The 16,744-nt window shown below is 37.4% G+C and overlaps 1 protein-coding gene across 1 annotated transcript in view; it reads left to right on the forward strand.

Annotated features, from left to right (window-relative positions):
• Positions 1-16,744, forward strand: part of Ophn1 (oligophrenin 1) — a 309,606-nt gene that overhangs the window by 246,530 nt on the left and 46,332 nt on the right. Inside the window, exons 16-18 of the mRNA XM_028770048.1 lie at positions 3,929-4,013; positions 6,307-6,365; positions 7,094-7,199. Coding sequence (XP_028625881.1) covers positions 3,929-4,013; positions 6,307-6,365; positions 7,094-7,199 — 250 coding nt within the window. The remainder of the gene's footprint in view (positions 1-3,928; positions 4,014-6,306; positions 6,366-7,093; positions 7,200-16,744) is intronic.

The following is a 16,744-nucleotide window of genomic DNA, read 5'->3' on the forward strand; positions in this document are numbered from 1 at the left end:
GGCATCCTTGCTTCTATTGCATCCTTAGACATATCCTGACATGCTGGATATGTTGTAGTTCATAGACATAATACCTAGGTTGTACTATTGGTTGCTTCCTTTCTTTGGAAGGTTGCATGTTGTCTTCTTGTATCATGAAAGCATATTTGGGGAAGAGGCTTTCAGGTCATATCCAGTTCAGGACCTCTGGGTCTTGTGTATGATGTACATGGTGCCTTTATCGATGGGGTCTGACCTCCTACCTTTGGGTGGTGACCAAGTACTGTAGCAATAGCCTCCAATGTTTTGAGAGTTTCATGGACAACTCAAAAGAGGGCTTCTCATTCCTACTGTTAGGATTTTTATTGAGTGGTCTATGGCTCTTAGGAAAGCAATGTCATCCCAGGTATGAATATCTTTTTATTTAAACTGTATATATACAGAATTTTTTATATGCGATATATATATATATCTGGTATGATTCTTTATGACTTTTTCTGATACTCTTACTATTTTGTTCCCCTCCTTGCTCTTTCCATATTTATATCTTTCCTCTTTCCTAATTAAAGACCTTGCTTTCATCTTCCTATCACTTACTTGTACCTTGTTATTCCCCTTTCTACTGCTCCCCCATAACAGGTTTTTTAAAACCTTTCCTAGTTTCTGCAATTACTCCAGATTATGTTCTCACATCTAAAGATTTAGAGCTAGAAAGCTCAGATGAGGGAGAATATGTGATGGTTGTCTTTCTGGGTTGGATTATACCACTCAATATGATCTTTTCTAGTTCTATCCCTTTACCTGCAAATTTCCTTTTTCTTTATAGTTGAATAGTATCCATGGTATATATGTACCATGTTTTTACCACCCATTTGTTAGTTTAAAGACATGTAGATTGTTATGCTTTCCTAGTGGTTGTGAATAGAGCAACAATGAGCATGGCTGAAGAAGTATCTGTGGAGTACGGTGTTGGGTCCTTTGGCAATATGCTGAGGGGTGTTATAGCTGAGTCATATGCTGGGTATATGTTTAGCTTTTGGAGGATTCTGTACACTGATTTCCAGAGTGGCTGGACCACTTTGCAATCCCTCCATACTGAATGAGATTTCCCTTTCCCCAACATCATCTCCATCTTTTGCTGTCAGTTGTGACCTTTTCCATTATAATTGAGGTAAGATAAAATTGACATCTGGGTAGAGATTTGTTATGACCTACTTGTTTTCTAGGTGATCTCTTCTTGAATCTATAAATCAAGTCCCTAGAGATAGCTAGTAGCCAACTGGATTCTTTTGTAGGGCCTTGATATGTTGACATTTGTTTTGTTGGAAATTTGATTTATTTTTTTGTTGTTGTTTTGAGACAGGGTTTTCTCTGTGTAACCCTGGCTGTCCTGGAACTCTGTAGACGAGGCTGGCCTCGAACTCAGAAATCTGCCTGCCTCTGCTTCCCAAGTGCTGGGATTAAAGGTATGTGCCACCACTGCCCGGCTTGATTTAATTTTTGTAGGTTATATGTATATAGATATTGTCACTGCCAAGAAGTGCTTGCTGACAGGAGCCTGATATAGCTGTCTCCTGAGAGGCTGTGCCAGAGCCTGACCAATACAGAGGTGGATGCTCTCAGCCAACCATCGGACTGAGCACGAGCACTGAGCACAGGGACCCCAATGAGGGAGTTAGGGGAAGGACTGAAGGAGTTGAAGGGGTTTACAACCCCATATAACAGCAATATCAACCAACATGACCCCCCCCAAGAGTTCCCAGGGACTAAACCACCAACCAAAGAGTACACATGGAGGGACCCATGGCTCCAGTTGCATATGTAGCCGACGATGACCTTGTCGGGCATCAATGGGAGGAGAGGCTATTGGTCCTGTGAAGGCTCCCCAGTGTAGGGGAATGCCAGGGCGAGGAGAAGGGAGTGGCTGGGTGGCTGGGGGAACACTCTCATAAAAGCAAGGGGAAGGGGGATGGGATAGGGGCTTTCTGGAGGGAAACTGGGAAAGGGTATAGCATTTCAAATGTAAATAAATAAAGTATAAATAAAGTATCTAATAAAAATAAATGAATAAAAATACTAGAAATCCATATCCTAACTCATTGTCATTTAGCAACAGGCACCTTGATGTAAGGGTTGGATTGTACTTCAAGTGATTGGAGCTGGGTACCTCACTCATTCTCAGCAGTCTCTTTTCTTCCCCTCCCTACCCCGGCCACCTCTGTGTGAGTGTGTGTCTTTTCCGATGATTCCTTCCTGTATTTGTGGTTTGGCATTTATCATTAGCGTTTGGAAATTCTTGGTTCAGTTCTTTTTTTGTCTGTTCTTCTCTCTTTTGTTTTCTTTCCCATTTGTCACCATGCCCCCTCGTCCCCCTCCTGCCCCCAGCACTGGGAGCTGAACTCAGGGCCTCACACATAAAATAAAAATACTCTGCTACTCAGCTACATCCAAAAATCTCGTTTTCATCTTTTCTTTTATCTTTCATTTTGTCATGTTAATTCTTATCACATGTACATGATACCTTTCATAGCTTTATTTTCTGTTGTCCCTTCTTCGATATGTTTTTGTTTGTATTTCCAGTTTAGAAATACCCATTGGGGTTTCTTCAGACTCACTGATGTTTCTCTCACCTTGTTCGGTTCTTAAAGCTGTTCTGCCTTCCCATTATAGTGCTTTGATTTTTAGCATTTGTTTTTATGCTTCCGTGGATTTTGTATCTATCTTCTACTTTATCCATCTCTTCTTTTACGTTGTCCACTTTTGTGTATTATAGCCTTTAATATTAATCATAGCTGTTTCAAATTGTGAGCTTATATTTCAAAATATCCATATCAAAGTGTGGTTCTCACGTTTCTTCTGCATCCTTAAACAGTGTTTTCTCACTTTTTATAAGCTAGATATGATGTAATGGATAAAAATAATGGTGGTGCATGTACTTTGAAAATGAAACTTTATGTTTGGCTCAGGTTAAGTTTGTGGTTTTGATTTTTCTCTATCTTTGGATTCCCATGGAAGCTTAGTGAATTGTCCCATTCTTTTCATCAGAATGAGTACTGTTAGTATGCAGAAGGCTGATTGATGTGGTGGTCAGGTGTTGTGGGATGGGGAAGTGTTCCATATCCCTTGTGATTCTTTGTCTTCTAGTGCATGATCCACTGGTGTGTGACCTTTCCCAGTGCCTCTCAGTTTATTTTTGATGTCCCCTTTTAGGGAGACAGACTGGGTGTGGAGTTGAATATGTTTTTTTAACTACTCAGTTCATTCAGATTGTGGTAAAACAGTTGTAAAGCATGGTAAAAGAGTTTCTGTTAAGACCTCAAAGGTCTAGGCACATGGCTACTTTTCTTCCACCTTTACTAAAATCATCAATTCTAGTTTTTTTTTTCCTTTTAAGACTTCTACTCTGGAAAACTGATAGCATTCTTAATGTAAAATTAAGGGAGTGCCCAAACTCATGGGGTTTCTTAATGGGATTTGGGCACTCAGTTAGTTTTGCCTCTGAAACTCAAAAATATTGGGTCTTAGCAATTTTTTCATTTACAGATTAGGTTTTTCTGTGTTGGTTTCCATGGAGTTTCTACTCTTGAGCTTCTGGCCGAAAGTGCTGGCTCTGGAGCAGGCTGTTTGTTTTCACAGTTTGGCAATGGCAGTTGTCTTTGCCATTGCAGAATTTTGGTAATCCGCAGAGTTGTTCAGTTCCTTTGGCATTTTTTTTCTCATAGTTCAGCTAGAAGTGATGATTTCCAAACTTTTTACATACTGGGCCAAAACACAAGAGAATTTTTGAAAGAAGAATAGACTTCTTTTTGCAAAATTTTGGTTTCTTGAAAATTCAATTTATTAGAGTAGCCACCTTCTAATTAATATACTTCATTTTAAAAAGAATGTAACAAATAAAATTTATTGGAAGATTTACTGTTTTTGTTGTTGTTGTTTGTTTTTCTCTTAGATCCAAAATGTCCAGGGGATGTCGATTTCAATAACAGTGACTGGGACATTAAGACAATCACAAGCTCTTTAAAATTCTACCTCAGGTATGCTCTACTTGAATTGGGATTTTGCTCTTTATCATTGGTGAAATTTGTCTGGATAGAGATTGGAGCATAGTCTCATGTTCAGAAAGTTGGAAAAAGATGCTAAATTAAAGAGGATTTTTGTCTAAAATTGTATATAAGATATCTTTTGTTTGTTCGTTTGTTTGTCTTTGAGTCAGGGACTATCTATGTAGCCCAGGCTGGACTGGAAATTGATATAACCATCCTAGCTTGGCCTCTTGAATGCTAGAATAATAGTCATTTATCATCAGCTTAAGATCTAGAAAACATACTTTTTAATATGAGGATTTAATATAAAAAGTATCAAGATTAAATTTGTTACTAAAAATATACACTATGCTTTAAAACTATCATCATGTAGATACAGCTCAGATATAGAAGGCTATACTGTACTGTCATGTTTTAATCCATATAGATGGAAATATAGAAGAAAATACGATGTTGGAAAGAAATGAAGTAACAGCAGTAAGAAAAATATTAACTTAATGGAAAAATTTGTGGATACAGTACCAATAAGATTATGTCCTTTTTATTGGCATAAGTATATGCTATTTAAAATATATTTGAATATGCATGTGTTTTATACATTCAAATACTATATTCATATACATACACTTGTATATATACATTCTATTAACTTTTTGAGGCAGAGTCTCACTTTGTAGCCTGGCCTGAAACTTTCTATGTAGACCAGGCTAGCCTCCAACTCACAGAGATCCACTTGCCTCTGCCTCTGGACAGCTGGAGTTAAAAGTGTGTGCTAGCACACATGGTGCCCCATTCAGTTTGTCATTAGCATTCTTTATGCCCTATAGTATTTGAGACCCAAGTGTTTTCAAGTTTTGTGATCTTTTAGCATTACGATATGTATTTAAACTCTCATTATTCCAAACAGTTGAATCATGCCATTGCTGTTGAGTAACCTTCACTATAGCATTGTCTTGGTGTAGTTCTAGCTTCATATAAATAGGATGCTCTTTTCAGAAACATGTCTACTCTATCTTCCATAAAAAGGAAAGGAAATGCTATTGGAGGGGTTACTGTGTGCTAGGCAGTGTGCTGTTGACAATTTCATTGATGTTTTTTTAATCCCAACACTTGTGTACCACAGGCAGTGCAATATTTCCTTTTACAGATTGGGAAACTGAGGTTCCTGCTTCCCCAAGTATGTTTGTGGTTATAGGTGGCATTTTTTAAAACTTAATTTATGCTTTAAGATGTTATTTGTCTTGGGGTGTCTCCCTCCAACCCTGTTTTCAATGGCCTGTCTTTGGACTATATTGATAGTTTAATAAAGAGGCATGCGCCACCACCACCCGGTGCTTCTGCTTTTTTTTTTTAAGTGTATAATATTTTAATAACATTTTATGTTATAATAAAATTTAAAAACATACTAATAAAAGTTAGTATATTTTGAGAGAGATCATATCCTTCTTGATGATTCACTCTTTTTTTTCCTGATTCTTTTTTTTTATTGGATATTTTATTTATTTACATTTCAGATGTCATCCCCTTTCCCCTTTTTCCCTCCCTAGAAACCCCTATCCCATCCTTCCTCCTCCTTTTTGCTTTCATACCATTTTAATTACGTGCTAGTATTAAGGTCAGTTCTAGGTTGAGGATCTAGCAATACAATAGATACAAATAGTCAAGGAACACGCAAGACAATAAACACAAATAAACAAAGAACAAGCAAGACAATATACAAAGTCCCATGATCACTTCTCCAATCACTGTTTCTAAGGGCTTATCAGGGTGACCAAAATATCTGAGCCTACTTCCCTGTCCTAGCCCAAGGTCATTTTCATGTCTGAAGCCTACTTCCTTGTTCTAGCCTAATATTTGGATTCCTGCCTGAAATTACTTCTTTGTTGTAGAAGCTTCTGCTTTTATGGTTAGTGATTTCCCAGGTTTTCACTCCATCCCTTAACTCATCATGTCGTTTCAATCCCACTTCACTTCATAGAATCAGTGGAAGGATCAAATAGAATAGGTACAAATGTGCCTTGGAAATTCTTCAGATTCATCAGCTATAAGCACATGCTCATGTTTAGAGTGTGTCTGTTTGAGAATTGACAGGACAGGTTTTCATTTCCTGTCACTTTGGGCAGCTAACTGGAGACTTTTGCTAGGAGCCTCAGCCTATATTTTTGCAGATCTTCTGTTAAACTTGGATTCCCCTGGTAAAGCTTCCCTGAAATGTGTGCTATCAGGCTAAGTTGTGAGGCTTTACTCCTTCCTCCAAAAAAGTGATGATCTCCATCCATTTCAGGAATCTCTCAGAACCTGTCATGACTTATAAGCTCCACAAAGAGCTCGTCTCTGCTGCCAGTAAGTATTTGGGTTACTAGATCAATTGTGCAGTTCTGGTTTCTTAGTAACTTCATTGCAATAAGTTAGAAAAACTGCTTTGAGAGAAAAATTCCCAAAGTCAACTTAGATTTTGCCCACAGCCAAGTGAGAATATTTCTACTTGCTAGTGTTCAGAGGTAGATAAGTTTTATAACCAATGTTGGGGGCATGATTTTAAGAGAACTGATTAACTTGAGGCATGTGGTGTGTGCTTCTGGGCGATTCAGGGGATTGACTTTGGAAGACAGCAGCCTTAGTATCTCACACATAGTGGTAGTTGCTGAAAGGTTTCTTACTGGAGGCTCTGCTTGGGTCTTTAGAGACAACTTGCTGTGACTGCAGTTCTTCCTTGTCTCTGAGACTGTCTTGTCCACCCCCCACTTTTGAACCTATGTTTTGTTTCTTATGCTCTTTAATCTCTCCTTGCCATGTTTACTTTTGTTTCTGTTTTTTCTCATTTATTCTGTCTGTGCCTATTTATTTACCTGTTTTCCTCTCTTCATCTGTTTTACTCTCTCTTCCCCTCTCTCCTTTGCTCCTCCTCTCTTCTTCCCTTTTCTTATCTTTCCCTTCTCCATCTCCCTGTGTTCAGGTAGATGTGTGGTGTGTGTGTGTGTGTGTGTGTGTGTACACATACATATATATGAGGGTTTCCTTAATCGAGTCACCTGGTAGCTAAACCATCTGTCTTTTTTTCTCTTTGCCAGAATCTGACAACCTAGATTACCGTCTGGGGGCTATTCACTCCCTAGTATATAAGCTACCAGAAAAGAACCGGGAGATGCTGGAACTTCTAATCAAACACTTGGTAAAGTAAGTAACTGCGTTTTCAGAAAGAGTCTCTGTTGAGGGTGCAACACATATCATATGATTAAAGAAAAACTGCCTTTCAACCCATTGAGCACTATCCCCCAACTTTTACTTGGGCCATTTGAATATTCTCTGAGCAAGGTCCATTTTGCCTTAACCCATTTATGAAAACTAGAGTCAATAGGCCCCAGAACTGTCTTATCTGAAAGGTAGCATTAGGGTAGGTATGCTGTGCACCAGGACCAGACATAGACTTTACTGTCAGAGAAGCCTAGTTTTGTATTTCAGTTCTACAACTTACTTAGCTGTCTAAATAGCAAGCTGGCCTCTCTAAGCCTCTATGTGTTCATCTCTATGATGACAATGCTGATTACTATGAAATAGGAGTGTCATGGATTCAAATGAACATGGAAAAAGCATAAGACATAGTGAGCTCTTAAGATGTGCAAAATTTTGCAAGACACTGTGTGTGTGTGTGTTTGTGTGTGTATGTGTGTGTGTGTGTGTGTGTGTGTGTGTAAAAGCCTACCTAGCCTTTAGAAATATAGTATAGAATGATTATCAGGTTTGAGGACAGCCTGGAATATTATGTAGTGAGACCTTGCCAAAAGAAAGAAGAAAAGGAAGTAAAGTGGGAGAGGGAAGAGGGGAGAAAGAAAGACAAAGAAGGGATGGAGAAAAAGAGGAGTGGACTGATAGAGGGAGGGAAAGAGAAATGGATATAAGGAGAGATGCTAGGATTCTGCTCAACCTGGTCTGCTGTGGTAGATAGCAGGAGACATAGAAGGATATATTCATGTGTTCTATGGTGGTTTGAATATGCTTGGCCCAGGGAGTAGCACTATTGGGAGGTGTGACCTTGTTGGAAGAAATGTGTCACTGTGGGGGTGGACTTTGAGACCTTCCTCATAGCTGCCTGAAAACAGTCTACTCCTGGTTTCCTTTGGATGAAGATTTAGAACTCTTGGCTCCTCCAGAGCCATGCCTGCCTGGACGCTGCCATGCTTCCTGCCTTGATGATAATGGACTGAACCTCTGAACCTATAAGCCAGCCCCAATTAAATGTTGTCCTTTTATAAGACTTGCCTTGGTCATGGTATCTGTTCACTAAGACAGAAGGTGGTACCAGGGACTAGGATATTGCTGTGATAAGCCTGACCATGATTTTTTTTTTTTGGAAGAATGTGGATTTTTTGACTTTGGATTTTGAAAGTGGTAGAATGCTTTAAGTGGGGCTTAATGGGCCATCCTAATATGGAAGACTTTGTTGATGGAAGACTTTATTGATGAAGGTGATTTGAACTTTAGAAGCTGGTTCTAGAAGTTTCAGAAGAGAAGAATTTTAGTATGTGGCAGAGAGACTGTTAGTGTGATATTTTGGTGAAGAATGTGGCTGATTTCTTCTCTTGTCTCTAGAGTCTGTCTGAGGCTAAGGTGAAGAGAGTCAAATTAATTGTATGGACAAAGGATGTCTCAAAACAACTCGGTCTAGACTCTGTGCTGTGGTTTAGTCTCATGAAAAGCATTTTGATGAAGTGTAGCAAGCTTAGAAAGGAAAGATAAATAATCTGTATGGTTCAAGTAATAAAAGGGTACCAGGAGGTGCAATGAAGCTAAACCCTGTGTTCAAGAAGATCAACATATTTAAAGGAGTGGTGAGTGTGGGGCAAGATCCTACCCATATAAACTTATTATTTATGCATTTGCCATTGAACAAGGAATAGTTAGATCTAGAGATTATTTTTATCTGGTTGTTGCTTTCTTTTGGCCTTTCAATCTGTAATGAACTACAATCCAGAAATGGAGGAATTGTGGCAATGGTGGTACACACCTTTGATCTCAGCATTCAGGGGACAGAACTATGCAGATTTCTGAGTTCAAAGGTCAGTTTACAGAGCAAGATCCAGGACAGCCAAGCTTAGACAGTGAAAGAGTTGGAAAACAGGAAGCTGGTGATAATGTAATAGAACAAGGGGACCATGTTCCAGCTCCAGCAAACAGCAGCTTTGGCCATGTGGCTCTGGCTTTAGAGTCCAGAATAGAAGGGACTACTGAGACAATTGGTGCTGGTTAGCTGGAGCTAAGAAATGAGTGATGATTAAGAAGAGACCATCATTGAAATGAAATCTTCTGGGAAGTGTTTTCTAAGAGCCCAGTGAAGCTATGTTCCATAGATAGCCAAGATAGCCACTTTGATGATAATGAACTGCATCTCTGAACCTGTAAGCCATTCCCAATTAAATGTTGTCCCAATATAAGAGTTGCCTTGGTCATGGTGTCTTTTCATAGCAATGAAACCCTAACTAAGACATGCTCCATTATGATGCTTCATGGAAAAGTTTCAATATTTGTGAACAAAGTTAATTTACTTGGATTGAGACAAAGACGGAAGCATGCTTTTCAGAAGTTATCAAACTTGGGGTGCTTATTTCAGTTCTGTTGCTAGCTCATTGTATTGTTTTGTCCCTCTCAAGATATCTCCTGGTATTTTAAGCAGTAATATGTAAATAAGCTTAAAATATAATGCATCTTAAATATATGTTTAGCAAGGAAGTCTATCTACACTTTTCCAAAATTCACCAGTGCTATATTGAACCATATCGAGAGAGAATCTGAACACCTAAAATTCAGGCATTTAGTGATAGTGAGATCTCAGACTAAGAACCTTCTTGGCTGTCCCTGTGGTATATCTTGAGCATTCTGTCTATCTAGACCTCAGATATTCCTCAGATATGAGGTATTTCCAGAAATGTCATCCAGCTTGTACATTCTAAGATTTTTTTACACTTCGATGGCAAGTAGATATTAAAGATGCTGATATAAATAATATGCCTGGATGACAAAAATAGAATTTGGTTTATTGTTGATGTCTGCAGTACAGGCTAATAAAGAATATTAAGAGACATGTTCTCTTCAAAATATACTTTGATTTAATCTTAGTAAAATAGAAAAATCAACAAAGAAATCATTTGCACATTAATTTGAAATCACTCTAGGGAAAACAACTGGGTTCAATTCCTAGGTCTACCTCTGGGGAAATTCATTATGTGATCTTTGACCCTCAGTGTGTTAATATAGAGTTAGAAGGACCTGAATCAGCTGATCTTAAAGCAGTATTTTAGCTGTGACTTTCTGAAAATCTAATGTGTGGCAAGAGCCCTAGGACTCATGATAATATTCCTGTTGGTAGTAAGTGATGGGGTATCTGCCTCCATCTTCCCATCTACAGCATTCCTGGTCTTCAAAGTCATTGAAGCCAAAAGAGGTCCATCTAGATGAATCGTAGAAATGGAAAGACTTAAATGTGTGGGAATTTAATACTCAATTTCACCATAGTAATACAATGCAAGTTAAACTTGTACTGAGCTACTCATTCATTGGCAAATTTCAGTTCCCATTTTCTATCAAGATTATGGGATACAAGCACTCTGACTAATTGCAATATTAGTTTAGTATGCTTCTAGAGAGGGGGATTCAAAACTATTTAACATATATGCATATTAATATACAGTTTACCAATCGTGCTTTTTGGTTTCTATTCTAAAGATATATCTCCACAAATACAAAACAGTATATATGCACTGTTGGTCAGTACAGCATAATTTTAATAATAAAAATTGGGTACAGTCAAATGTCAAACAATGAATACTTGTTGAGTAAAAAAGAATATACTCAATCATGTAGTATTCTGAAGTCATAAAAAAGAATAAGAAGTATGTCTGTCTATGCATTTATTTCCCATGGGATACATTATACATATTAAGCTATAAAAAAAGTAACAACAAAAGACTTAAGTCATAAATCAGAGGATGTAATATTCTAGCATTTTTTCCTAACAGATGAAAATTAAAAACATAAGGACACACACACATGCTAAAATTTGTCAAATGAAGCACAATCTGATTTTGATAAATACCTTTGATCCCAGCACTTGGAGGCAGAGGCAGGTGGATCTCTGTGAGTTCTAGGTAAGCTTGGTCTACAGAGCAAGTCCCAGGACAGCCAACTCTACACAAAGAGACCCTCAAAAAGTATTCTCAAAATTAATTATAGGGTTCTACATGACTCAGGAATTGTAGTTCCTGATTATAAACCCTGATTATAAATAAAAAAACAGATGTCCAGACAGAACCTTACAGATATTTATAATGGGACTGTTCATAGTTATTCAAAGGTATAAATAAACCAATCGCTTATTAACATATAAATAGATAGACAAAATATTGCATACTAATAAGGAGTCACTGTTATTGGATGTGGTGTTCCTTTATGGGATAATGAAAGTTTCTGGAATTAGATATTGGTGGCAGTTATATTAATCTATGAATATACTAAAAGCCATTGAACCATATCCTTTCAGATGGGAAACTTTGTAGCAGATATATCTCAACAAAGTTATGAAAATTATGAAAATGGCTACACATGGGGAAAGGTATTAATGGTATGAAGGGTTAAGGGGCAAGAATTAGATTCCTTTAAATCATCCCTGATATAGTTTTTATTTCAAATCAATACTACTCTGTACAAATTCAAAAATAAAATTAAAACAAAACAAATATTAGGACCCCTAAAATAGTATGCTGAATAAACAGATGAATGTTTATCAAGTTGATAATAGAAGCACACAGAGAAAGCAGCTATTTCAACAAAGATGTCAGCACATGCCTCTGACTCATCCTTAATGAAACAGTCTTGAAAAACAAGAAGAGGCACAATGACATTTTAAGCATCATCCAATAAGTTTATTAGTAACCATATAAATATGATCTAAAACACATATTTTACAAGGAAGGAACAACTATGTGTGCATACATATTTATATGTTTTTATGCTAATTTAACATAAACTAATATTCATGATCTCCTTTCCTAAGAAAAGGAGAACTAGATACAAAGTTAGAAATGAGGAGAGGAGCTTAGCAATATTAGAGTTAAAGGGGAACATCGTTTCCCTTTACTTTGAATTCACTATTCAAAGTAAAACAAAACTATCTTTTCTAACCTTGAAACACTTCTTCCTTAAAAGGGGAGGGGAGTACACCTAGTACCCAGTTCTTTGTTTCTAAATAGTATTCCCATTTTAACGGGAACAGAGTGGCTTAGAAAAGTGACCATTCCAGATCTGGGGTTGGAAAACACAATGCGATTCTTGGGTAAATTATAGCACAGAGAAAGGAATTTGCTTGATGGTGATGATACTAGTGACTTTAGGGGAAACTGAACATCAATATTAGCTAATAACACATTGAAGAAGCAGAAACTTATGTTGGAGTTTGTAAAGAAAGAAAAAGCTCTTCATTTAGAACAGCAGCTAATGAATGTGGGAATGACAGCAAATCATCAGCTTGCAACTGTACTACCCTGTTTTAAGTACTGATGAAAACTAAAAGCAATATTGAGTGACAATAGGTCATTTCAATGTATTGTCTCAGGCTACTAATTATAAATGGACAATACGCATCTTTACAATGTGGCTCTGTGACATATGTTAGCATAACCGATATTATACAAGTTGCCACTACATGTCTCTGGATTTGAAAGAGTATGAAGTATAAAGCATAAACTATGAAATATGTAAAACGTTTAAACTAAGAAACAAAAGGTTACAAATATAGAGAATGTGTGACATTCTATAAGACTATCTGCTTGGACTTATCAAAAAATGTCAATATCTTGGGATACAGAGGTAGTAGGGATCCTATGGAGCAAATGGACTTTTAACCCAATGTGAAAAACTCAGTTTAGAAGACTTTTATTTTTCTTTGACACTTGAGAAAATTTGAGTGTGGTGTAAATATTAGATGGTATGGAATTATTGCAAATTTTCTTATACATGAAAAGTTTGTTATGGTCTACTAGGAAATTTTGCTTTGTCTTTGAATATGAATGCTGGGAATTTAGGGATTAATCAATCTACTTCCAGAGACTTCACAAAAAAATACCTAGAGAATGCAAATGTGGCAAAATATTGATTACATAATCTCCATTCAGTGTAGGCTGACCAAATGTCCACATTACTTGTTTTAGTCTTTCATTGCTGTGGCTAAATACTTGAACAAAAGAACCTGTGGAGAAAATATTTCTTTTGGCCTATCACTTGATCATAGTAGAGTGGGAGGGGATGCCCATGGCAAAACAACTCACCTCATATCATAGTGGTAAGGATTCAGAAAGAGAAAGAGGCAGAGAGGGAGGGAGAGAAGGAAGGAGGGAAGGAGGGAGGCAGAAAAAGAAAGATTGGATATAAAGTGAATATGAATATGCCAGTTTAGTGGGCTTTGCCCATTTTCCCCTTTACTCCACATGGGATATTGTTAGTACTTAGTTAATACTCCATGGAAATGGCCTGACAGAAACACTCAGAGGCGATCTTTACAGTTCTAGGTGTTTCTCATTCCAACTATTGCTACTCAAGATTATTCATCACAGTAACTATATCTAAAATTTTTACATGTTTTAAAACCTTTATAACTTTATATTTAGACAATGTAAATAAAAAAGGGTAGTACTGCTTAGAAAACTTACATGGGGAAAAAGAAAATTCACATGCTTTTCAAAATGCAAAATGTAATTATCCTTGCCAATTGTGGCTTGATAGTGTATATGATGATTATATATGTATCTTTGTAATATATTCTTTTTGTCCATTTTCGAGGTTAATAATAGGCAAAAGTAAATAGAACTCTGCCAGTTTGGGGTTCTCAGTTAGCTAGTTCTTTTTTGTGCCTGCAGTTTGTCATTAACTTGAGATAGGAGATCAATAATGGTTTCCTCTCCAGCAATCTCTCACCATCAGTGGAAAACTACAATGGAAGAAAATGTCATGCCTAATTCTATCATTCATACATGTGTTTATCAGTAAGCAGACACAAAGGGAGTTGTACAGCCTGTTCTATAAACTCAATGAAGTCCTATTTCTCTGTACTTTCTGATACTTTGACAACATCTTTTGTGAAAGTTTCACTAGATGCAAATGAGAAAGTGCAGTAATATAATTGGAGTCAGTCAACAAAATTCCATGATCTAATTAGGGAGATGTAAGACTTTCACAGTCTTGGGCTTGTACTACCATTTGAAAGGTTCAGGGCTATTAGGTTTACTGGATTCTCATTTTTGTAATAATGCCCCTTTTCAGAAGCAGTGCTATAGAAATTAGAAAGTGCAGAAAAACAAAAAAAAATTACCTTACATTATTCTCCCACACCGTAATCATCACTGATAATCTAACACATATTATTCTAAATCTTTTGTGCTGATGTGTTTATATATAAACATGTCTGTATTTGTTAATAACATGAGATAATAGTCTTCTTCAGCTTCCTTCCCTACTGTTTGGAGATAGTCTCAGGTATTCTCGGCAGACATGAATGTAACTGAGGTAGGCTAGGGACTCCTGGTCCTCTTACTCTGTCTCTTGAGTTCTGAGATTAAAGTTCTGCACCACCATTCCTGGCACCTTCTACAGTTTCTGTCTTTTCAGACTATATTAACATGTTCCTAGTTGACATTAAAAACTGCCCTTTAAAGGTGTTTGTCTAAGTATATTAGCTATATTATCACATAGCCTACCTATCTTTTATGCCCTTTTCATTTCTTTAAAGGCTGAATAGATTCAAGTTAACTGATTTGTGGCTAGAGCAAATAGTAGATGATTAGTATGTAGCTTCTGTTTCATCACATCTGGATATTTGTAGTTTTGCTTTATTCACTGTACTGATCTTCACATTATCCAGTGCTATAGTCTTCTATCTGCTCATAGAGGGCTATGTAACTGACTGTGTGTTACTCACAATCAGTAGCTATATCTTGTATACTTCTAGCTCATGAGAAATAATTTTTACTGTTTGTCATGCTAATTAGCAAAGCTTTCATTGTTGACTGGAAACAGTGTTGGTAAAAATTTCTCTTGCTAGTCTTTTAAATACAACCAGTCACTCCTAGAACGTAAATGTATAGAGTCCTTATTATAATAATATAATCATAAATATATGAGAATACCCATGCAAACGAAAGAAAACCCATGAAAAATTTTCTCATTGGTTCTGAGGGCACTTTTCTTTTTCAAGTTGTTATCTACATTCTGGAAGCATCTTAGAATCAGCAGTTTATTAAAACTAGATAGTTTTGATGTAATTATCATATTCCCTGTATGCATCAACCTGCTGATAGCTGCTCTATTTGCATAATGTCACTGATTCAGTTAAGGTTTATTCATTTTCAGTTTGTTTTTGTATTTAAAGTGTTTTAAAATAGTATAGGATGATTTGACAAGGAAATTGTTTTTCTTATTGCTACATTTTGTAATGATTGAGGTTTTTTTTTTTAATTTTTATTGGATGTTTTATTTACATTTCCTATGTTGTCCCCTTACCCCATCCCCCACCCACCCAGGAACCCCCAATCCCCTCACCCCTCCTCCTTCTTCTCTGTGGATGTAACCTCTATCTACCCACCCCTTACTCCCACCTCCCCACCCTCAAAATTCCCACCCCCTGGGGCATCCAGCCTTCATGGGTCAAGGTTCTCTTCTTCCACCTATGCCCAGCAGGGCCCTCCACTCTTATGTATTCAACTGAAGCGCTGGATCCCTCACTAAGTGCTCCCAGGCTGGTGGTTTAGACCCTGGGAGCTGTGGTTGGTTGGTATTGTTGCTCTCCTCATGGTGCCACAAACCCTTTCAGCTCCTTCAGTCTTCACTCTAACTCCTCTATTGAGAACCCCATGATCAGTTCAATGGCTAGTTGTGAGCATCTGCCTCTGAGTATGTCAGACTCTTGAAGACCTCTGAGGAGATATCCATATCAGGCTCTTATCAGCATGCACTTCCTGACTTCCACATCAGCATCTACCTTTGGTGACTGCACATGGGATAGATACTCAGGTGGAGTGGTCTTGAGACGGCCCCTCCTTCAGTTTCTGTCCCTCACTTTGTCTCCATATTTGCTCCCTTGAGTATTTTGTTGCTCCTTCTAAGAAGGACCGAATCATCCCCACTTGGTCTTCCTTCTTTATGGGCTTCATGTGGCCTGTGAGTTGCATCTTGGGCATTTCAAGGTTCTGGGCTAATATCCAATAATCAGTGAGTGAATACCATGTGTGTTCTTTTGTGATTGGCTTACCTCACTCAGGATGATAATTTCTAGTTCCATCCATTTACCTAGGAACCTCTCGAATTCATTGTTTTTAATAGCTGAGTAGAGTTTTAATTGTGTCTAGGACATTGTACTATGTTGAAGTATATCTTGTAGATTACAGATAAAATGCTACTGATGGAGTAAGAAATGCTGTCTACCTTTAAAAGAGGACACCATTTTCAGGGAGAGAGACAGCCATTTTGGGAACTGACTTTATGGCTTTTCCTTTAGAATAGATTTGTATTATGTAAGACCTCTTCTAGTGTGTGTGTACAAAAGTTAAATGAAGGAAGCAGCACGGGAACTCTGTGTGCCCATCTCCCAGATTCAGCTATTATGAACATCTTATTTTATCTATATCCCCATTTTCCCCCTTCCTGTTGTAGTTTTTGAAATACATCCATGGCACTTTATT

The sequence above is a fragment of the Grammomys surdaster genome, unplaced genomic scaffold, assembly GCF_004785775.1.
Source record: "Grammomys surdaster isolate TR1022 unplaced genomic scaffold, NIH_TR_1.0 197, whole genome shotgun sequence".
Classification (NCBI taxonomy): Eukaryota; Metazoa; Chordata; class Mammalia; order Rodentia; family Muridae; genus Grammomys; species Grammomys surdaster.